The sequence below is a fragment of the Rhinoraja longicauda genome, chromosome 27, assembly GCF_053455715.1.
Source record: "Rhinoraja longicauda isolate Sanriku21f chromosome 27, sRhiLon1.1, whole genome shotgun sequence".
Classification (NCBI taxonomy): Eukaryota; Metazoa; Chordata; class Chondrichthyes; order Rajiformes; family Arhynchobatidae; genus Rhinoraja; species Rhinoraja longicauda.
Genome location: NC_135979.1, coordinates 16616776 through 16640432, shown reverse-complemented (window position 1 = coordinate 16640432; position 23657 = coordinate 16616776). Strand labels below are relative to the sequence as shown.

Here is a 23657-nt window from a genome sequence, read left to right as displayed (position 1 = left end):
ATCTGCCAAGCCACCATTTTCTAATTCAACATATTTCACCATGTGTCTGAGGCTGAGAAGCATTTTTAACCCTTTCCATCTCCACTTGCACGTTCTATGATGTTTAATGAATAAAACAGTGGCCTTTTGCTTTTAAAGCCCTCATGCTGATGTAAAAAATACAAGGTGAGGAAGGTAATGATTTCCACAACTACTGTTAATACTCTTATTCTACAATGATTTAACTAATCATATAGAGGCCCGGTTTAAAATTTTATTAAGCATGTTAAACCTGCTATATATCTGAATTTCATTAACCATTTCATTATGTTATTGCAATAGAAAGTTATTCTTCAGTATCATACTAAATACATTATAAGCAAAAACTCCAATTAAATAAATAATTAATTAAATACGCAGAAAATTGCCTGTGACTACAGAGGCAATTCCAGTTACATATATAAACATTCAGTAGATAGCATGTCATACTGAAAATCTAAATATCACCTATTAATTAATTGACTGAAACAAGATTGATTTAGCTAACCATGCTGATTGAATGAAATTTCTAAAGATATTCGGGCGGCCATGGTGGGGTAGCGGTAGAGTTGCTGCCTTACAGCGCTTGCAGCGCCGGAGACCCGGGTTAAATCCCAACTACGGGTGCTGTCTGTACTGAGTTTGTACGTTCTCCCCGTGACCGCGTGGGTTTTCTCCAAGATCTTCGGTTTCCTCCCACACACCAAAGACGTACAGGTATGTAGGTTAATTGGCTGGGTGTATGTGTAAATTGTCCCTAGTGTGTGTAGGATAGTGTTAATGCGTGGGGATCGCTGGTCGGTGCGGACTCGGTGGGCCGAAGGGCCTGTTTCCGCACTGTATCTCTAAACTGAACTAATAAACTAAAGATCTGGGAAAAGCTAACGTGTCCATCAAGAGCAAAAGAACCATCCATACATGCCACTCTTTTGCCTTCATATTCAACCATTAAAACTATATATTTTTAAGTGTTATCAGCTGCCTTTGTGATTTCTGAAGAAGCAGATCATAAATGATATTTAGAACATTGTAACTAACTGGAAAGAAATGATAAGCTCCTTTACTGGGTTATTCATGTTGCATGACCCATGACTTCAAAAGGTTATCCACCACATGAAGCCTGTGATCTCTGAAATTAAGGCCATGAAGACTCCGGATTTTTCCAGTTTGTGTTATATTTTCCCAATCAAAATATTTCAGGGACTATGGTTCCCAGTAATCAATTTGTCATCTCCCATCCAGTCAGGGCATCTTGCTACAGGACATTATGGAGTGCACAAAATGACCAGTCATTCAGAAAATATGTTTTGTTTTAAAGAATTGCATGGGGTATAAGAACACAATTATTTTTTAAAAATACCTCTATTTAAAGCCTACTAATTTGAAATCAGATTAAGGATTTTTTTTAAATTCTCTGAGACTGTGTTACAAAAATAAAATTGAAGCCAAACAGACCACACAGCATCAGCCTCAATACAGGACATGACAATGACACACCCGCGCTAATAGCCCTACTATGTACTTATCTGAGGGCTGGGCCCAAAATGGGGGGAGGTGTCCGACAGAGCAGTCAAGTGTGACACAGCTGTACTCACAGCAACAGACCTGAATCCTTCCCCATCCTTGGGTGTGTCTTGTCCCAACAACAGAAAAGAACCACTGGAGAGCCAATGCTATTTGGGCGGCACGGTGTCGCAGCAGTAGAGTTGCTGCCTTACAGCACCAGAGACCCAGTTTCAACCCTGACTACAGGTGCTTGTCTGTACGGAGTTTGAACATTCTCCCTGTGACCTGCGTGAGTTTTCTCCGTGATCTCCAGTTTCCTCTCACACGCCAGAAACGTACAGGTTTGTAGGTGAATTGGCTTTGGTAATATTGTAAATTGTCCCGAGTGTGTATAGGATAGTGCAAGTGTGCAGGGATAGCAGGTCGGCGTGGACTCGGTGGGCTGAAGGGCCTGTTTCCGTACTGAATCTGTAAGCTAAACTATACACTCTAAGGGAAGTGGCACTGGAGATCCTCGATACTGGCTCCAGATTCCTTGAAAATTCATGGCTTTGGGCTAAACATGGACAACGAAACCTTGTGTTGATTGTTACCGAGCTCAGCTGATGAATAAATCCTTTACCATGTTAAGCACCACTTGAAAGAAGCACTAAGAATAGGAGGCTAGACAATGTACTACGAAAGAAATTTCATTTCTATCACCAACATCAGTTGAGTAACAACAACAATTAGCAAAGCTGAGTCCTGAGGGTCTGAGTTGCTTGACTGGGTATAAAGAAATCACAATTAGAACAATCCCTTCCCCCCATAACAGTAAAACCTTTGCAGTCACCTAAGCCATGTGCCATGGAACAGTCAAAACAGTGATTTCCAAATAAATCAATGAAGAACTATTCTAGCTTTTAAAATACAAATGACTTATAATTCCTAAAAGCATTTTAATGTTCTCAATTTTTTTAAATCTATATTATCTATTACTTGCTTTCGTCTTTTTCAATCATTCCTCTTCATCAAAACCAATCGAAGCACTTTGTGCCTGACTTTGAGTCCCGTGTCAGAGCCTTGCCTCGAAAGCAACCATGAAGAAACCCACCACATCTGGTGACACGTGCATGAAAAATATCCAGATGTTAGTTACACAGAGTAACACTTGTGGTTTCACTAAGATTTCCCTTCAAAATTCTTGTGATCGTAGCCGCTCTGCTTTGAAGCAGGATCTCAGCAGAGGGGTAGCACAAGGCAAGGGGAAAGCCCAGGCCCTCTCTTCCCCCCTGCCCCCTTTTTGCAGCATAAGTACCTGGTCTCAAACTGTTGTTAAACAAAATTTTCAGGGAAATTTAATTAATAAAAAGCTTTAATTTGTGAAAATAAATTATAATTTGTTAGAACTAGATCTCACAACTCCATCCCTTCCTAGGGACCTGCTGCATGTTAACTATACTTTTAAGTCATCACAAAGATGGTGATCATTATGGTTCTGCCCACAAAAGCTTGCCAGGTCTCCCAATCCTACCCCCTACACAGCATCCCTTCCCCCATTTCATTGTTTCTCCACACATTCTGCACACTTGAGTCCTTTCCCACCAGACTCTTCCTGCTTTGATTTGTGCTGGGGATGTGGAAGACACTATAAGACTATGGCTTATGACAATTCCCCTGGTTTTCTTGACTGACTGTTATCTTTGTGATGACGTTAATCTCACAATGATGTTAAATGCGGAAAATTGACCCAGCAGCACTAACGGAACTGCAATACCAACCTAAATCAATTTGGTGTGTAACTAGAGATGTTCTTTCAGGTATTGGCGTTCCCAAACAATTCTGCCTGCATCCTATATGTTGGTAAGGATGACAAGGAGCTGATGTTTTATCAAGAGGGTCATTTGCTGTAAAGTTGCCCGTGTCCCTGCCGCTAGCCTCCTCCATACCTGGCACGTTCCTGTGTGCTCTGCCTAAGTGCCAAGCTGTCTCGCGCTGTGCTGTGCAGCGCTCTCTATTCCTTGTGTTCTTCTGTAGAACTGAACAAAGTTGGACATTGCAACCCAATGCATCTGCTTAATATCAAACACAAATTCTGCCCAAGCCGGCTGCCTGCCTGCCCCTTTTCCGGGGTTATGTCCGCGCCCGGGTGGTACTAGAAAGGGACTGTGCGGTATCCACGGGTGCCCTGGGGGGGTTTCCGGGACCACTGGGGGGTGGAATGTATCCTCAATAAGGATGGGGAAATAGTGATTTAATATTTAAGAATATTTGCTTTATTTTGTATTATGGTGGTGGGTTTGTTTGTATTTTTGTAAATTGTTGATTAAAATTATTTTTGTTTGAAAAAAACACAAATTCTGCCCCATGAACTATCACTATCGGACTCGCTTTTGAACATAACAGGTATCACTGAAATTATGACAATTCAATCAATTCAATCCATTGAGTGTCTGCTTGTTGAGAAAGTGTGACCCAATCTAATCTCACTTTCCGGCACTTGATTCTTTTTGTTCTGCTAGTCGCAGATCTTAACGTACATCCAAACCTTTTTAAAATCTGGTGAGGGTTTCAGCTTCTGCTTGGCAGGAAATTCCAGACCCCCCCCCCATCCTTCTCCCATCTACTTGAAATTCGTGCCGTCTAGTTTTGGGCCTTTCAGCTAAAGGAAATACCTATAATTGTTGAATAAAGCTGCATTGCCTGTGTAACTACTCTGTTTGAAGGAAAACAACCCAATGTTTCGTCATGCTAAAATGTTGCACACCTGGCAACATTCTCGTAAATCTCCCCTGCATCCTGTACAGAATTATCATTCCACTTATGAAGTGATGAGAATTGTACACAGTAATTAAATTGTGGCCAAACAAGCATTTTATGCAATCCTCAAGAATCAAGTGCGTTTAATTGTCATGTGCACTGACAATGGAACAATGGCGTTCCTCTTGCAACAGCCTAACAGCCTAACCTGTAAACACAATACACGAGGATAAATATAATAATCAAAGATTCAATAAATTGGGCAGCATGGTGGCGCAGCGGTAAAGCTACTGTCTTACAGCACCAGAGACCCGGGTTCGATCCTGACTATGAGTGCTGTCTGTATAGAGTTTGTACGTTCTCCCAGTGACCTGCATGGGTTTTCTCCCGGTGCTCCGGCTTTCTCCCACACTCTAAAGACGTGCAGGTTTGTAGGTTAATTGACTTGGTAAAATTGTAAATTGTCCCTAGTCTGTGTAGGATAGTGTTAGTGTATGGGGATCGTTGGTCAGCGCGGACCCGGTGGGCTGAAGGGCCTGTTTCCGTGCTGTATCTCTAAACTAAGTACAACCAAAAACACAGTCCATGGCAGTTTATAGTCACCGAGTTGTTGAAGTTGGTGTTGCGTAATGTTCAAGTGTCTGATGGTTGCTGGGAAGACGCTATTCATGAACCGGGTATCACAATTTCCAGGCTCCAACACTTTCTTCTCGATGGTAAGAATGGAATGATAATGTGGTCAGGGTGGTGTAGGTCTTTGATAATAGAGGCTGCCTTTTTGAGGCAGCGCTTGCTGTAGATCCCTTCGATGGTGGACAGGTCTGTGGTGTCTTTGTGTCTATGAACCGGGCAGTGTCCACCACTTTCTGTAAGCTCTTTCATTCCTGGGCATTCGAGATGATGAACCAGGCCAGTCTGGGTACTCTCTACTGTGCACCCGTTGTCGACATACCGAATCTCCTTAATCTTCTGAGGAAATAGAGGTGCTGATGAACATTTTTTCTGATTGCAATGCTCGCATAATCTGCCTGGTTTTATATTCATTGCTGTGGCTTATAAAGGTTAGCATCTTACAAGCTTATAAACTACCTTCCTACCTCTATGCTACCTTAAAGGGTCTGTGGACAGACTCAAAGGCCCCACTGTTCCTCCACACTATTTCCTCTCATTAATCAGATATTCTTTAGGTATCAGCACCGCAGGTGGCACAGTGGCACAGCTGCTGCCTCACAGCGCCAGAGACCCGAATTTGATCCTAACTTTAGAGTGCAGGGTTTGTACGTTCTCCCTGTGACCGCGTGAGTTTTCTCCAAATGCTCCGGTTTCCTCCCACATTCCAAAAACGTGCAGGTTAGTAGGTTAATTGGTTTAGAGTTTTGAGATACAGTGTGGAAACAGGACCTTCGGCCCACCGAGTCCACACCAACTATAACACTAGTTCCATGTTGTCTCGTCCACTCCCGACACTCTGGAGGCAATTTACAGCATCCAATTAACCAACAAACTCTCACGTTTTTTGGGATGTGCGAGGAAACCAGAGCACCCAGAGGAACCCACACAGTCACAGGGAGAATGTGAAAACTCCACACAGACAACGCCCAAGGTCAGGATTGAACGCAGGCTCTGGCGTAGTGAGGCACATGCACCACTGTCTACCAGAGGCACCACTGTGCGACCCATTGCGCCACTGTGCTGGCCATACATTTTCTGTAAATTGCTCCTAGTGTGCAGGATGCGAAGGTGAGATATCATAGAACTAGTGTGTGGGCGATCATTGGTGGGGGTTGACTCGGAGGGCCGAAGGGCCTGTTTCCACGTTGTATTTTTAAACTCGAAACTTCCTCAAATGCGTTTTCATCACCTCTGTTACTTTGAAGTTATTCTTTATTATTTTTAAGAGTGGTCAATGGGTCTAATTTTATTCATACAACTGATAATTGTTTAACCACAAAAACATTTTTATTATGATGAGTAAGTAGACTGCATTTATGAGTAATATGATTTTAAATTCAGAAAATGACTAAATGCCAATACGGAATCATTTGTCGGTTTCATTATTGCACTCTTTTTTTAGCAAATTGATTTAGTTTAATATTTTTAAAACTTTTTAAATTTACCCTTGTATCCTTGCATGTTTAGTTCAGTCTAGGGTTACAGGGTGGAAACATGCCCTTTGGCCGACCAGTGGTCCCTTCACATTAACACTATCCTACATATACTAGGGACAATTTACATTTACATTTATACCAAGCCAATTAACCTACAAAACTGTACGTCGTTGGAGTGTGTGAGAAAACCGAAAACCTTGGAGAAAATGGGGTCACGAGGTCACAGGGAGAACGTACAAACTCCGTACAGACAGCACCCGTAGTCGAGATCGAACCCACATCTCTGGCACTGAAAGCGCTGTAAGGCAGCAACTCTACCGCTGCTCCACAATGCCACCCCAAATGTTAAAAGTCCCCATCTTAATTTAAAAAGCCTGAATGAAGGAGAACAAACAGGTATAATTAACAGATAATCACCAGGCTGGTTAGTTCTCTTTGAGGCAGGACCAGTTTTATGGTCGGGGTTGGATCCTATTTCAGTCAATGCAAATGAATGTAAAACTCCATTTGTGCTTGTAAATTCTCAATCTTCACCAATATCAAGTGTCAGAGCCTCACTGAAACTCCATGCCAATTAAGTTTCTGGGAGGTCAATCCAAAAACAGTGAGATCAAATAACATTTTGCCTGTAGAATGAGGTCAATTTTTAAAATATCCAAGAGCTGCAGAATGGAGCACGTGGTTTTGAAAATCATGAAATCAATAACCTTTCTATTTCTGAAACACACCCTGTTCTTTTGCCCTTTAATTAATTCCTTCTTTTTAAGAGTTTATTTTTAAATGTTGACCATTCCTATAATTATGCCTCTGGGTTTCGTTCTGGTTTGTGAATTCACTACCCTGCCTTTGGTTAAATGAAGAAAATAAGATCAGTGGAAGGTGAGGTTGACGGTTGCAGTAAATCAAAGTATAACTAATAAAGAATTTTATCCTTCCGTTATCAGCTTATTCACTGTTCCACGCCGCCGCAGTAGCGAGACACTGTGGGCTGCAGTAAATCTAGTAAGACAAAATAAATCTACGTAAAACCTCATCTATGTGTCAGGAGTGACACTCTGTTAGATTACGTATTAGTTGACAATAGACATTTATTATGTTTTAAGTTCCTTTTTAAGGTTAATTGAAGTACATTTATCGGGTGTTATTTAGACTTTGTCTAAACATTTAATTGATTAATGGCTAATTAGTCATACAGTCATACGACATGGAAACAGACCCTTTGGCCCAAGTCATCCATACCGACAAAGATACCCCATCTAAACTAGTCCCATTTGCCCACGTTTGGCCCATATCCCTCTAACCTTTCCAATCCATGTGGCTGCCCAAGTGTCTATTAAATGCTGTTATAGACAATAGACAATAGACAATAGACAATAGGTGCAGGAGTAGGCCATTCAGCCCTTCGAGCCAGCACCGCCATTCAATGCGATCATGGCTGATCACTCTCAATCAGTATCCCGTTCCTGCCTTCTCCCCATACCCTCTCACTCCGCTATCCTTAAGAGCTCTATCCAGCTCTCTCTTGAAAGCATCCAACGAACTGGCCTCCACTGCCTTCTGAGGCAGAGAATTCCACACCTTCACCACTCTCTGACTGAAAAAGTTCTTCCTCATCTCCGTTCTAAATGGCCTACCCCTTATTCTTAAACTGTGGCCCCTTGTTCTGGACTCCCCCAACATTGGGAACATGTTTCCTGCCTCTAATGTGTCCAATCCCCTAATTATCTTATATGTTTCAATAAGATCCCCCCTCATCCTTCTAAATTCCAGTGTATACAAGCCCAATCGCTCCAGCCTTTCAACATACGACAGTCCCGCCATTCCGGGAATTAACCTAGTGAACCTACGCTGCACGCCCTCCATAGCAAGAATATCCTTCCTCAAATTTGGAGACCAAAACTGCACACAGTACTCCAGGTGCGGTCTCACCAGGGCCCGGTACAACTGTAGAAGGACCTCTTTGCTCCTATACTCAACTCCTCTTGTTATGAAGGCCAACATTCCATTGGCTTTCTTCACTGCCTGCTGTACCTGCATGCTTCCTTTCATTGACTGATGCACTAGGACACCCAGATCTCGTTGAACTCCCCCTCCTCCTAACTTGACACCATTCAGATAATAATCTGCCTTTCTATTCTTACTTCCAAAGTGAATAACCTCACACTTATCTACATTAAACTGCATCTGCCATGTATCCGCCCACTCACACAACCTGTCCAAGTCACCCTGCAGCCTTATTGCATCTTCCTCACAATTCACACTACCCCCCAGCTTAGTATCATCTGCAAATTTGCTAATGGTACTTTTAATCCCTTCGTCTAAGTCATTAATGTATATCGTAAATAGCTGGGGTCCCAGCACCGAACCTTGCGGTACCCCACTGGTCACTGCCTCCCATTCCGAAAGGGACCCATTTATCCCCACTCTTTGCTTTCTGTCTGTCAACCAATTTTTTATCCATGTCAGTACCCTACCCCCAATACCATGCGCCCTAATTTTGCCCACTAATCTCCTGTGTGGGACCTTGTCGAAGGCTTTCTGAAAGTCGAGGTACACCACATCCACTGACTCTCCCCTGTCAATTTTGCTAGTTACATCCTCAAAAAATTCCAGTAGATTTGTCAAGCATGATTTCCCCTTCGTAAATCCATGCTGACTCGCAAGAATTTTAAAGATTCTGCATGGAAACATGCCCTTCGGCCCACCAAGTCCACACCGACCAGCGATCCCTGTACACTAGTGCTATCCTACACACTCAGGATAATTTACAATCTTTATCAAAGCCAATTAACCTACAAACCTGTATGTCTTTGGAATTTGGGAGGAAACCGGGCACCCGGGGATAACCCACGTGGTCACGGGGAGATCGTACAAACTCCGTACAGACAGCCAGGTCTCTGACGCTGCAAGGCAGCAACAATACCACTACGCCTCCGTGCAACACACTGCCTCAACGACCTTCTCTGGCAGCTCATTCCATATGCCCATTTCCCTTTGACTGAAAACTAATTGATGCACATCTTTCCTGAAATTGGGAATACAAGTCTGGAGCCAATTCTCTATTGTGAGTTAAGTGATAGCATGGTCTAAACATTACCCTCCAAAATAAACCAACAGTTCAACCAACGACAGCATCACATTCCAGACTGACTGCCTTCACCTGACTCACATTACAGCAGGATCCTCTGAATATGTATCTGTCAGAGGTTCCCTTGAACTTCCATTGTTTGAGGAACATTTAATGGACTGATTAATCTCTCTATGGCATTTGGATGAATTTGTGAATAACTCTGCAAAGTTGGAGTTAATACATTGCAAATTGTGTAATCTGCGTGTAAATCAAAACCCTGACAAGATTAGAAATCTTTCCATTTCAAGGGTCAATAGTGTTTAATTTTTGTATGCACTGGGACCGGAACAATGACATTTGTACTCGCTGCAGCCTTGCAGGCACATTAAATGCAACAACGCAACAAATTAAATATAATTCTGGTAGAAATATGCATTGATTCCAAATGGTGGATTCTGTGTGATTTTGCATAGGGGTTGATGACAGATTGTCCTCAGTAATTTTCAGTGTACAGAATTGTGATTATAGGACTCCTATAGTCCCAACAATAGGAGTAGATTCCAACTGGAAACACTCCCATCACATCTGGTTTCCGATTATGGAACACCATTGATAAGGAATTGCAAACCAACCATATGTAATCAATGATTCTTTTTGTTGTTGTTTTGACAGTGGAGCACAATGAAGATGTCTTTCACAATGAGGCACAGTGGAAGGAATTTAAGTTTGATTTAACTCAGATTCCTCAAGGTGAAATGGTAACTGCAGCAGAGTTTAGGATCTACAAAGGAATAAATGAGAGTTTTCATGAAAACATGACTCTTCACATCACAATTTACCAAGTGCTACAGGAGTTCAAGGACAGGTTAGTGTATATTATTGATACCAACACAGTCATGTAATCTATTGTTCACCTACTGGGAATACGTCCACTTCATCTTCAATGCACCACCAAAAAAAACTGCTTTATCCAATAATTTTTTCAGAACACGTTTCTTTTTTATTTCTCCATAAGCCTTTGGCCTCTGCAGAAAACGTTTCTACATTTGCTCACACTATTCATGTCAATCTAGGCAGTAGCTGGTGGTTTTGTTATCATTGCCCGACAGTGTAAAGCAACTAATAATAATGCCGACCTTTCTGCACATTATGCAAGAATAAAAGTAAATATCTGGAGAGATGACAATGGGCTCCACAGGTTCATTAAGACACAGTTCAGAGTGACTTCATCTGGGTTGCCACAGTGGCATAGTGAGTACACTTGCTGCCTCACAACTCCAAAGACCTGTGATTCAATCCTGACTTAAACTGCTGTCCATGTAGAGTTTGCATGTTTTAGCTATGTGCACATGGGTTTCCCTGGGCCTCTGGTTTCCTCCCATGTCCAAGAGATGTGCTGGTGAGTTAATTGGTTATACAAATTGCCCCTGGTGTAGGTGGGTGATCAAATTTAGGGGAATGTGGGGAGAATAGAGTGTCACAGGTGTCAAGGGTTATGGGGAGAAGGCAGGAGAATGGGGTTAGGAGGGAGAGATAGATCAGCCATGATTGAATGGAGTAGACTTGATGGGCCGAATGGCCTAATTCTGCTCCTATCACTTATGACCTTAATAGGTTACGGACAAAAGTAGTGGGAGGATATGATTGCTCTGCGAACTGTCATAGGCTTGATGGGCTGTATGGCTCCTAAGTTATAAGAAAATATGGTGACGTGAATTGTAAGCAGGCTATTTAACCACCTGTAGTATCACAGCTGAGCTGGATCTTGACCTTACCCATCAGCCCAAGAAACTAAACCATTCTCCCCATCAGCCTGTTCAAAAAGCTGAGTGAAGTCAGTTTGTTGCAGTTAAGCCATTAGGGTATCCCATTTCATAATCTCACTCAGTGAATAAGTTTTACGAAGTGATAGACTGCTCCATTACTAAGTGTTCCCATGGGCCAAATCATGCTGAATGTGTTCTGTAGCCTGCAGCCTAGAAATGGGACCCACATTACCTGCCTTCCCTGCCAACCTGGGCCAGATACTGAGGACTGATCTCTCTGCCCTTCCTTAACTGGGAGCCAGGCAGAGTGAAACCTCAACAGTGATGAGGCCTCAGGGGTGTAACACTGAGGCCTGGTCCTGGAATGCCTTGGCACCCTTTTAAAAACATAAAGCTACGGTAAGAGTTTGCCTTCTGTAAAAACCTGTGAGGCTTTTCTAGAATTTTTAAATGTCTTTTATATTCATAGATATTTTGTCTTGGTAACAGAAGTACTACTTTTTTTTTTAAATAAAGAAACTATAAAGTCATTAAAATATCGTAGGCTTTACCTTGCGTTATTCCCTTACCATGTATCTATACACTGTAAATGGCTTGATTGTTTTGTCTTTCTGCTGACTGGTTAGCAAACAACAAAAGCTTTTCACTGTATCTCAGTACACATGACAATAAACCAAACTGAACTGAATTAAAAGCAAACACTAACCTTCCTACATTTCCCTGACTGAGACTCCCAATTGAATTGAATGGTGTTTCTAAACCGATGGCAGGTGTGGTTGGTTTTAGTTTGGGGGGTGGATCCCCTCAATAATACTGGGGAGTTCTAGCAAGCCTGAACTTCACCATGACTCCATGTGGAATCCAGTGACAAAACAACATTTATCATTCTGCAACTCCCAGCACCTGGGTAAGACGTACTCAGTTAAAAATGGCTGACTACGGGTGGTTGCCATTGGAAACATTGTCTGTAGCCAGCACAACTTGGCTCCATAACTTTTAAAATTAACTAACATGACTTGCTGGCCATCCCACTGCATCAGAACAACCAAACTATGGAGTGGCAGACAGGCAGTGCATGTTCTCCAGAGACACTGCTTGACCCGCAGGCTTACTCCAGCACTTTGGGTCTTTTTTTATTGAGTGGTAGGACGTGAATCACTGGAAGGATATGATGTGCAAGGAGTAGGTACAGCTTACTCACATGTGAAGAGTCAAAATGAAAGGAAATCAGCTCAGTTCAGTAGTGTTCATGTCCTGAGGTCAACGATACCAGGAATGATCAAAAGTAAATATATTTAGCAAAACAAGTAGGATGAAAAGTCACAGTGGCATATTGACCTTGATTTGGACCGCTCATATTTCAAAAATAAAAGTACTGAATGCTAGAATTATATGGTCAGCAGTTAGGAAAAGGTTTTATTAGTATTTTGGGTGGGGCTTTTCATCAGAGCTGTTATTTGGATTTTTGTTTCTTTTTATGACTGTTTTCAGTGAACTGGTTTCCCATCCCTCGAGACCCAACAAACCATTAATTGAAAATAACACTTCCTGGGTAGTGTTAGGAGCTGAGATAACATCATAAGATCAAAGGACCTTGCATGAGACGGTCTAGTCATTCCTGCTGACTGGCTTGTCTGGCAAGCCAATAGTTTGAGTCACAGGGATACCTAACCCTTGATGCACTGTCAGGATTATCCTTTAGTGCTCCTGCTGCTCAATTAACCTGCAAATGTGCAGGTTCCACCTCAAAGTGAGGGCGGTTTAGGCTTATGGTCAAAAAGGTTGATAGGAATCAGCTGCACGGTGGAGGGTTTCGAGTGATGGATGGCCTATGGTCTCAAATTCAGATATAGAAAATCAAAACCATTTTTCTGCCTTCCGTCCATTTTACGTGTCAGCTGTAGCTCGATTGCAGGTATTCATAGTTCAGCGTCAGAGGATTCTAATTTAACGCCCCTTCAGATACTTGACAGCGGAGAGAGATGAGAGGAGTGTTGCTCTGTAGGTGGTGCTGCCTGATGAATGAGATATCAGATCTGGCAATGTCTGTTCTTACAGGTGGTGTAAAAGATCCCACACCACAATTTTGAAGAACAAGGCAGTTTTCCTGGTTGTTTGACCACTGTGGGCAGAGCTGCTGCTCCACAGCGCCAGATACCATCATAACATCGGCTGCTGCCTGTCTGTGTGGAGTTTGCACATTCTCCCTCTGACCACGTGGGTTACTTTAACTTGCCATTGTACTTTCAATATTCTAAAACTCAACCAATTTTGACATTTTACTCACTGGACTTCCTATAGTATCCCATCCTCGTTTCCAGTATATTGTTTGGGTTCTTTTTTGAAATCTTTCATGTGAGAAACTGAACTCACAGACTTAAAAACTCGCAAAGCAAGGCCATTTATTCCAAAGGCATCTCCATCAGATTCAGCAGGCCTCTGGAGACAAGTGCTACAACCAAAGGGGCAATCAATCTTGAGTTTATACTTAACAAGGTAGCAGCTACATTGCAATAAGGGGTTTTATTTCAGTATATAATTTCTACATTATGTATTCATCACAGCCTGATCAAAATCCAGCAAAGCTAGTTAAGGTTGAAATAAAGACACAATGTGCTGAAGTAACTCAGCAGATCAGGCAGCACCTCTGGAGAACATGGATAAGTGATGTTTCGGGTCGGGACCCTTCTTCAGAGTGATTGTGGGGGGGAGGGGGAAAGAAAACTGGAAGAGATGAGGGGCAGGAAAACCCTGGCAAGTGATAGTTAGATACCAGTGAGGGGGGAGGGAGGGGGACGAGGGGTGGAGAGATTGTTGGGTGGATGGTTGGACAAAGACCAGAGATTAAAAGGCAAAAGTTGAGCGATAAGGATTAAAGAAGTGTGAACCGTGGATGTAGTGGAAGGAATATATGTGGAAGGGAAGGGTGAAGGGAGAAATGGATACTGTGTGGCATAGGCAAATTCTGGTCGCCCCATTCCAGGAAAGGTGTGGAAGCTTTGGAGAGGATGCAGAGGAGGTTTACCAGAATGCTTCAAGGATTAGAGGGTTTCAGCTATAGGGAGAGGTTCTTGGTTCTTGGTCCTCCAAAATATTCCAAATGGAATTTAAACTGGAGGTGGGATTACATTGACGGTGGGATTACATTGAAAGTTGGATGGCCTTTAATTGGTTTCCTTGGAACGTTGAAGGAAGACTTGATAGAAGTATATAAAATTATGAGAGGCATAGATAGGGTAGACAGTCAAAACCTTTTTCCCGGGGTGGAACTGTTCAACTCTGGAGGGCATAGCTATAAGGTGAGAGGGGGAAAGTTTAATGGAGAAGTACGGGGCATGTTTTTTACACAGAGGGTGGTGGGGGCCTGTAACACATCGCCTGAGGTGGTGGTGGAGGCAGACATTGTAGTGATGTTTAAGAGACTTTTAGATATAAGGCACATGGCAGTGCAGGGAATAGCGGGATATGGATCATGTGCAGGCAGATGAGATCAGTTCAGCTAAGCATCATGTTCGGCACAAACATTGTGTGCCAAAGAACCAGTTACTGTGCTGTGTTCTAATATTCGGGCCATGGGTCTTGAGCCCATGAGAAAAAAATGTCCATCTTTTCATCCAGGTGCAAAGTCTTACTCACTGGAAGTACATAATAGGAAATTACAAACAGCCTCTGGTTGGCAATTAACAGATACTCAGAGCTGCTTGTCGCCAGTTTCCTGATATGCATTCTGAAAGGAAAGAAATGTTGCACTAAGAAGCATATCCTCCGTTTCCGGAATGGTCATTCTTTTGAGTACTTTCCAGCAGCACAGCTAGTGTTTTTTTTTAGAATTTCATGAAAGTTGAGCCTTTTAAAACAAAATGACGGTGGGATTACATTGAAAGTATAGTGAGCACTGTAAATGTATGGAGTTTCTGACTCAAAGTGATAATTCTCAGTAAAGTTAATGGGGCTGGAAGATAAAGTTGGTTAAATTTGGGGGATTTTAATTGTGGTGTGTGCTTCTTTAGTTAGATCAATAAACTAAAATGAAAATGCAGACATACTTTCATATTATTGCACATGGAAATACTGCTACAGTTCTCTGGTGGTTAATGATAAATGAACAACTGAAAACTGTGAGCCTGAAGTATATTACAGTGGAATGTGCTGAATGTAAAATGTCGTGTGTTTAAAAATAGCTTGAAGGAAATAGTTGGCTGAAATGCCATAAATTGTCAATTACTGGACTAGAGATAGGTGGAGGATTGAGAATGGAGATCAGACAGAATGGAAATGAATGAGGGAGGCAGGAGACCTTGAAGTTGAGATTGCTAGAACGGAGAAAATTAACAGGTTTGAGACAAGACTAGACATCTGTATTCAGGAGTGTTGGATACATATGTCTCTCTTCAAGAAAATCACATTTTTATTCCACTCTGAAGGTTAACCACAGCTGACAGAAGAAGGTGAAACCTTGGCTTCCTTCGTTCCCTGCCTCAAGACTTTGGTAGCGAGTTAGCATGTTTCATGAAGCACTTCACTCGTAAAAGGATCACACTGAAGCAGTATAGTTGCACGTGCTGTATGCAAAGCTTTAGCCTGAGTTTGAGATTGAAAGTGCCTCTGCAACACTGTTGGATTCATCTGATTCCTCAATTAACAGCTTCTGTTAACTGTGTGAGAGATTCCATTCATCTGCCATTCTTCTTCCACACAAGGACAGAGCCTCCTTTAATCTGAGACACTACACTCAGTACATATGCTACCTTACCATATCAGTTCTTGAACCTGGAATGCGAGTTAAAATTCTACCAAAGTGCACAGTTGTTCACAGTTCTTCGAAAACAAAATTGGTAAAATAATATTAAATTCTGATTACTGCTTCAATAGCGCAACAGAATAATAAAGGAAATTATTAGAGTCATGCTTATAATTCCAATTCATATATTTTCCTTTAAAATAGAATGGTCAAAAAGGCTTGCCATTGCAAGTTTGCTTTTGAAGTCTGCCATGATCATCCTCTCGAAGCATTTCACGATGGTGCACGTTAGAACGACCAGACGGTAGTCAATTTGCCACTCTACCTAGCTTTCTCTTGGCACTGAGATGATAGCGGTCTTACACAAGCAGGTGGGAATGCCAAGATGCGGTAGAGAAAGGTTAAAGATGTCCGTGAATCCTCCTGTCAGATGTTCTGCCAGCTTGTGAGCGCACCTGTAGGGACTCCACCCGAGCCGGTTTCACTCTCGGGAAGGTCACTGGGAAAATCTACAGCAGTGCCCGTGGACAGAGATGCACCCAAAGCCGTCGGGCCGGTAACATCGTTCCACTGTCCTTCTGCTCAAAACAACCATTCATTGCATTGTGTTCACTGGGGAAGGATGCTTTGTTGCCAGTGATTCTGCTTTGTAGCCTGTTACAGCATGCAAACCTTTCCACAGTTAACCATAATTTATTGATATTTTGTAGTGTAACAAAGTAGGACAATATAATATACCCTCCTGAGATCTGAGTTACAAAAAATTTTTTGGCCTTCTTCCATACTCTTGATGGGCACCAGATATGAAGGGATGTGGCACCCTTTAGATTTAGACTAGGAAAATGATATAAAGTAATGTTTCCAAAGCCCCACACTAATATGATCTCCTGTGACCACTGCACACTTGGTGATCCTCTCCCTCAAACACTCCCTCACCCTCAGACCGGTGCTCTGTGGGCTTTAAAGATGATCAAGCTTCTTCTTCAGAAATATTTCCTTTCAGTGGGACCAGCCAAAAACTATGTCAGATTTAAATTGTTATTTATTTCCTAACTGTCAAAGTAACAGCACTTCTCTGAGGTATTCTCTGGCAAACTTCATTCCTTTTATGCTTGTAGTGATGCACATAGCTACCACAACCAAGCTTTAATCACTTTCTTTCATCGCCATAACCTCCATCTCACCCTGGGCAATGTCACAGAAAACCTAGTTCAGTAAATCTGATATATTGACTCAGCATTGAATGCAGCACTAACACATTCAGAGAACATTCCCTTTTGCGGTCACGGGGCTGGGTTTGACTCAAATTCCTGCATGTCTCTCTGATGTTGAATTTATTTTTTCCATTGATAGAGAACCAGAGCTCCTCCTATTGGACTATCAAGAAGTGTGGCCTTCGGAAGAAGGGTGGCTTGAGTTTGACATCACAGCAACGAGTAATCACTGGCTGATGAACCCTCGTTATAATCTTGGCCTGCGCCTCTGTGTGCAGACTGATGAAGGTACTATATTTACCAGCTTCACAGGATATGTTCCAAGGTCAAAATGACACAATCCAGGATGTCACTTGACAATTACATTGCTGTCCTGGAGTATTTGCTGTCAACGTTACTCCTAATGACCAATTTCCTTATCATTCCAGGGCCTTATCCGAATATATTTCCATAATGGAAAAGCAAAAAGGAATCTTTTAATCTGATGTTGATTTGATATCCATACATTCCAATGCAAAAGCCTTTTGCTCTATGTGAAGATTTAGAATGCTCATAATCTTTAAGCAACCGCACAAGTGGTTTAATACAGGAATAGTTGCTGCAATCTCACTTGCCTCAATGACACTATCACTTTGAGTAACTGCAGAATCTGTCGTACCCACACCGCAGATTCCACAATCAAAGGACCACAGTATGGCCTGTTCTGTCTTTGGCACCTCCTCTTCTTTATTCATTTTAACTGTTAACTCCCTCTCTGTAATTCTGAGCATTACTTGGGTTCTGTGGAAGTGGCAGCAACACTTTTATTGAATTCATTGATGGCCACAAATCCTACCCACTAACAATCATTTATTCCTGGGATCCAATTTTGGCACCCGAATGGGTTTTTTTCATTGACATTCCGAGCCATATCAGATACTTGCTTTATAGAATAAGCAAATAGATTACTGCTAAGTGGCTGAAAGTATGGTTGTGCCACATTCCACTGGAAGCTGCACGGTGCAGTGCTCCTGTAAAGTAGCTCTTTTAAGGTTCCTGCTTATTCCTGTGGGCAGCACGGTAGCGCAGCGGTAGAGTTGCTGCTTTACAGCGAATGCAGCGCCGGAGACTCAGGTTCGATCCTGACTACGGGTGCTGCACTGTAAGGAGTTTGTACGTTCTCCCCGTGACCTGCGTGGGTTTTCTCCGAGATCTTCGGTTTCCTCCCACACTCCAAAGACGTACAGGTATGTAGGTTAATTGGCTGGGTAAATGTAAAAATTGTCCCTAGTGGGTGTAGGATAGTGTTAATGTACGGGGATCACTGGGCGGCACGGACTTGGAGGGCCGAAGGGCCTGTTTCCGGCTGTAAATATATGATATGATATGATATTTTATAGAAAGGTATGTAATGCCACCTGATTGTGGATGATCAGCCATGATTACAATGAATGGCGGTGCTGGGTCGAAGGGCCAAATGGCCTCCTCCTGCACCTATTTTCTATGTTTCTATGTCTCTATGTTTCTATGTACCTGTGGGGACTAGCAATTCAATATGCAGTTAATTAGATGGGAGATCCTACCACCCTGTGGCATAGTTTGTAGTTACTCCCATATATTATGCAGCTATGAATTCAAGTTTTATATCTTTTTAATGGCCATGCATTAAGAATTTCTGATGAATGGAAACTTAACAATCTCAAAGTTCATGATATGAAAGAGCTTACATTGCAATGATATTAAAGATTGGTGATGACAAATCCAGTTGATTGATAGTGGGGAAACTCAGAGAACCATTGGAAAGAATATCTTGGGCCACCTCTTTACAAATGGTTTCAGAGTGGCATTGCAAGGTTGAGCAGCAACTAAGCTGATACTTGAACCAGCTTTGGTTGGATTGATAGGGAGGTTGAGAAACAATTAGGGTAATAAGACAGTTTATTTTAATAAGTCAAATCTGTCCCAAATTGCATTTAATGTTGTAGACATATCAACCTGGTTTATTTACTGAATACGTACTTTATTTTAAGCTCCAGGGCACAGTCTCAACCCTGATTTTATTGGGCTGGTAGGACGACGAGGGATCCGCTCCAAACAGCCTTTCATGGTGACCTTCTTCAGAGCAAGTGAGGCACCTGTTCGTACAACACGGGCTACAAAACCACGCAGAGGTCGTAAGAAATATAGTCAATCCCAGGAATCCTGCGAAAGACTGCCCAGTGTGTCAGGTAATGTAGTGAGCATAGAAATAATCATGCCCAGAGACAATTCGAACTAAACAGCTACATTTGCACGCATAGTCCCCTCTTATGCCTCACCACAACTTGCATTACGAAACCACTTTAAAATAATTTTTAAATGGTATGGTTTATCTTTGAATTTGTGCAGATTTTTTTCTCAGTTGTTAAGGGCCAAGCTTAGGTTAGAATTTCTGATAAGTGAATAAGCAATATGGCGTAGTTAAAAAGTTTTTAGTTTGCAAGGTAATGTGATAAGAATGATAGCTCAACCAGAAGTGGTAATTAGCAGTAAAAATAAGTCTTGCCTTAATAATATCATGCACTGTGTGAAAATAAATGGCATCACCATCTCCCCACATGGTCACCCAGAGGGAGAAGCTACTTGTGGCACAAGGTTCCCATTAAACATTCAGCATATTAAGTGCCTGCACATAACAGGAGTATGCAGTGGCATGCAACCAAGGGCCAGAGTGGGGAGTGGCAGTAGTGCCAGCGAGGTACTGGAACCCCAACAGCAAGATACTGGAACCCCAATAATTGTTAAACACATTAATGACTTGTGCATTTGTATGTTTAATGGGACCATCCAAAGGCAGTCAAATTTTATTTCTGCCCTTCTCCACCCGTGCAAACGTAGTGCTGATATCACCAAAATCTGACACTAATTTCCATAATAAAAATTTAACCTAAAAGACAGTTGGGTACAAAAATATTATTTCTCTTTTTCTGTTCTGTATAAGGAGCCCATAATTCTGGAGACCAGAGGCGAGTATGCAAGAGGCATGAAATGTATGTTAGCTTCCGAGATCTTGGCTGGCAGGTAAGATGACTCATGGGAAGCTATGGGAATACTGAGAGAGCGGAAACATTGGCTTTTATTTCTAAAAAAGTTTATTGTATAGAAATTGGATTTTACTTTGGTGGGTTGATCACTTAGTTTGCAGTTAGCCAAGGAGTGTTTTGTACTGAACACTCCTTACGTGACAAGAGGACTTTCTTTCTTCCAATGTAGGACTGGATAATCGCACCAGATGGATATGCAGCGTTTTATTGTGAGGGAGAATGTTTATTTCCACTTGACTCCCACATGAATGCAACCAACCATGCGATTGTGCAGACACTGGTAAGGATGCAGAACCCTGGTCAGGATCACATTGTTACACGGATGTCCAGTGTATTTTATCCTAAATATCAGTTCACTCAATAGAGAAATGTGAATCAAAATTCACTCAATAGTGAAACATGCATCAATGTCTCCAACTGTACGTTTCTGGCATTATAAAGAAACGCATCCTACTTTTAGATCCAGTATATTTCTGTGAATATCCAACGTTTTCTGGAAGAAAGAGAATTGCACTGGGGACCAGGTGGCATTTGCAATTTAATGTTAAACCCAAAACATGGTATTAACTGTGGATCTCAGATACTCCTCAAAGTTTGCATAGATCAACAAATGTATCAACTGCAGCCATTTCCATACAGAAGCTTTACAAGAATAGCAATAGGGTGCATACGAATATCTAGTCCAAGGTCCAGCACTTCCCAATGTGTACAATGTTATTTCAACATTACACCGAAGAATCAAATCACCAAGGTTACGCGCTAAAATCCCGGGATGGGAGTGAATGCATTCCCATATAAGCGAAACCAGCAGGTGGATTCTAGTTATTTTGCCAGGCTGCTGTGCCACCATGGTGTGAGGTGAACCTACTTTCTGCCTTGAGGTTGACTTTGTTCCAAATCAAAGTGGCTTTGCGTTCCTTGCACTTGCATAAAGCAACAAGCAGAGACTGAAAGACTGGTCAATTGTTTCAATTATTTTAAAGTAATTAATAATTTGTAGAAATGTAACTTCTGGAGGGATTGTATATTTGAGACTGGAGGGAGGGGGGAAAAAAGCTGAAATCAGCAGATTTAAACTATTTTATTCCTTTAACAGGCTCACCTGTTGAAGCCAGAAATGGTTCCAAAGCCATGCTGTGCACCAACTAAACTCAGTGCTACATCAGTGCTCTACTTTGATGAGAAATATAATGTGATATTAAAAAAGTACCGGAATATGGTGGCAAAGTCCTGCGGCTGTCAGTGAAAAATCTCCAGATATGGTGCAAGTATGAGGCAGCTGGAGTAATAAAAGGATGCAATGAAGACAACACTGCCAGTCCCCATTTGTCATTCTAATTACACGGTATTTAATATATGATTCAACATGAGGATTCAAGCACTCTGAAAACTGACACAGTTCAACAACATTGAAGACAATAAGAACTTCTAAACTAATAGTTATGATAATATATTTTTTAAATTATCAACTATTTTTGTCCATGTGTAAACAAAGTGGGCAACGGAGACAAGACTAAGAAAGGGATTTTTAGCAAGAGTGGGGGTGCGGAATTAGATGTGCTTAATTGGGAAAAATGGTGGGAAATTCCAAGTATATCAAGAACTCGGATCCAACCTGCCATCCTTTGGGTTTACCGAGGACAGGCAAAAGGACCCACTCTCAGGAGGCAGGCTGCATTTAAATATTTTGTGGCAGGTTTATTTAACCTGCCTTCCAGGTCGAACATGATATAGAACAGTACAGCACAGAACAGATCCTTCAGCTCACAGTGCCTATGCCGAACATAATGCCAAGGCCATCACTTATCAGATAACCATCACTCATATCCTTCCATTCCCTGCATATCCATTGCCTATCCAAAAGTCTATGTCCGACAGCACGTTCCAGGCACTCAACCACCCTCTGTGTAAAGTCCTTGCCTCACACACGTCCTTTGAACTTTGCCCTTCTCACCTTTAACAAGAGTGGAACCTCAACTTTCCCGGCTTTCCGAACTGGAGGAAGCTGATAGCTAAAGCTTTGCAAATAAAGCTTTGGGGAGAGTGGAAGCATCTTTGTGGCTTTCTTTATTGACTATGAGAAGCAGAGTTTTAGCTGCAGGACGTTCCAAGCCCCTCCCCCCACTTGTCAGATGCCTTCCATTATTCTGAGATCACACCCATGGCAAACATCAAACCCCAACCCACTGCTTCACAGTGCCCCATGAACACACTGCCTCATGAATCTAACCTCCTTGGTTGCTCCTCTGACATCTTCAGTACCTTATTGGAAGCCAAGCTGGTCATCAGGCTAACTGTATGTGATAAACCTGCCAATGGCAAAAGAACAAAACTTTGGAATTAAAATTACACAACATGTGAATTAACCCAAGTTTCCTGTCCATAAATTAATCCAGCAACATATCCAAGCCAATAAGTATCAAGACCTGAGAATCTATAAGCCATTGATGCAAGATCCTGTTCCACATTCTGTAATTTTCTCATTACAATTTTTTTAAATGTGTATTACACTGATTGAAACAGTACTGCTGATTGAAAAAACATATATTAAACTTTATAATAAATTTAACTCTTGATACTGCATTTCTATTATTTCCTGCAAGTAAGAATTTTATTCACAAAATGCTGGAGTAACTCAGCAGGTCAGGCAGCATCTCGGGAGAGAAGGAATGGGTGACGTTTCGGGTCGAGACCCTTCTTCAGACTGATGTCGGGGGTGGGACAAAGGAAGGATATAGGTGGAGACAGGAAGATAGAGGGAGCTCTGGGAAGGAGGAGGGGAAGGGAGGGACAGAGGAGCTATCTGAAGTTGGAGAAGTCGACGTTCATACCACCGGGCTGCAAACTGCCCAGGCGAAATATGAGGTGATGCTCCTCCAATTTCCGGCGGGCCTCACTATGGCACTGGAGGAGGCCCATGACAGAGAGGTCAGACTGGGAATGGGAGGGGGAGTTAAAGTGCTGGGCCACCGGGAGATCAGTTGCGTTAATGCGGACCGAGCGCAGGTGTTCAGCGAAGCGATCGCCGAGCCTGCGCTTGGTTTCGCCGATATAGATAAGTTGACATCTAGAGCAGCGGATGCAATAGATGAGGTTGGAGGAGGTGCAGGTGAACCTCTGTCTCACCTGGAAAGAATGTTTGGGTCCTTTGATGCAGTTGAGGGGGGAGGTAAAGGGACAGGTGTTGCATCTCGTGCGGTTGCAAGGGAAAGTGCCCGGGGTTAGGGTGGTTTGGGTAGGAAGGGACGAGTGGACCAGGGAGTTGCGGAGGGAACGGTCTCTGCGGAATGCAGAGAGGGGAAGGGATGGGAAGATATGGCCAGTGGTGGGGTCCTGTTGTAGGTGACGGAAATGTTGGTGGATGATATGTTGGATCCGCTGGCTGGTGGGGTGGAAGGTGAGAACGAGGGGGATCCTGTCCTTGTTGCGAGTG

General features: G+C 42.5%; 1 protein-coding gene across 1 annotated transcript in view; it reads left to right on the top strand.

The window, feature by feature from the left end:
• The window catches only part of LOC144606920 (bone morphogenetic protein 7-like), a 50185-nt gene extending 28715 nt beyond the window's left edge, over positions 1 to 21470 (top strand). Inside the window, exons 2-7 of the mRNA XM_078423413.1 lie at positions 10114 to 10306; positions 17302 to 17450; positions 19172 to 19369; positions 20122 to 20201; positions 20394 to 20504; positions 21321 to 21470. Coding sequence (XP_078279539.1) covers positions 10114 to 10306; positions 17302 to 17450; positions 19172 to 19369; positions 20122 to 20201; positions 20394 to 20504; positions 21321 to 21470 — 881 coding nt within the window. The remainder of the gene's footprint in view (positions 1 to 10113; positions 10307 to 17301; positions 17451 to 19171; positions 19370 to 20121; positions 20202 to 20393; positions 20505 to 21320) is intronic.
• Positions 21471 to 23657: the final 2187 nt, after the last annotated feature.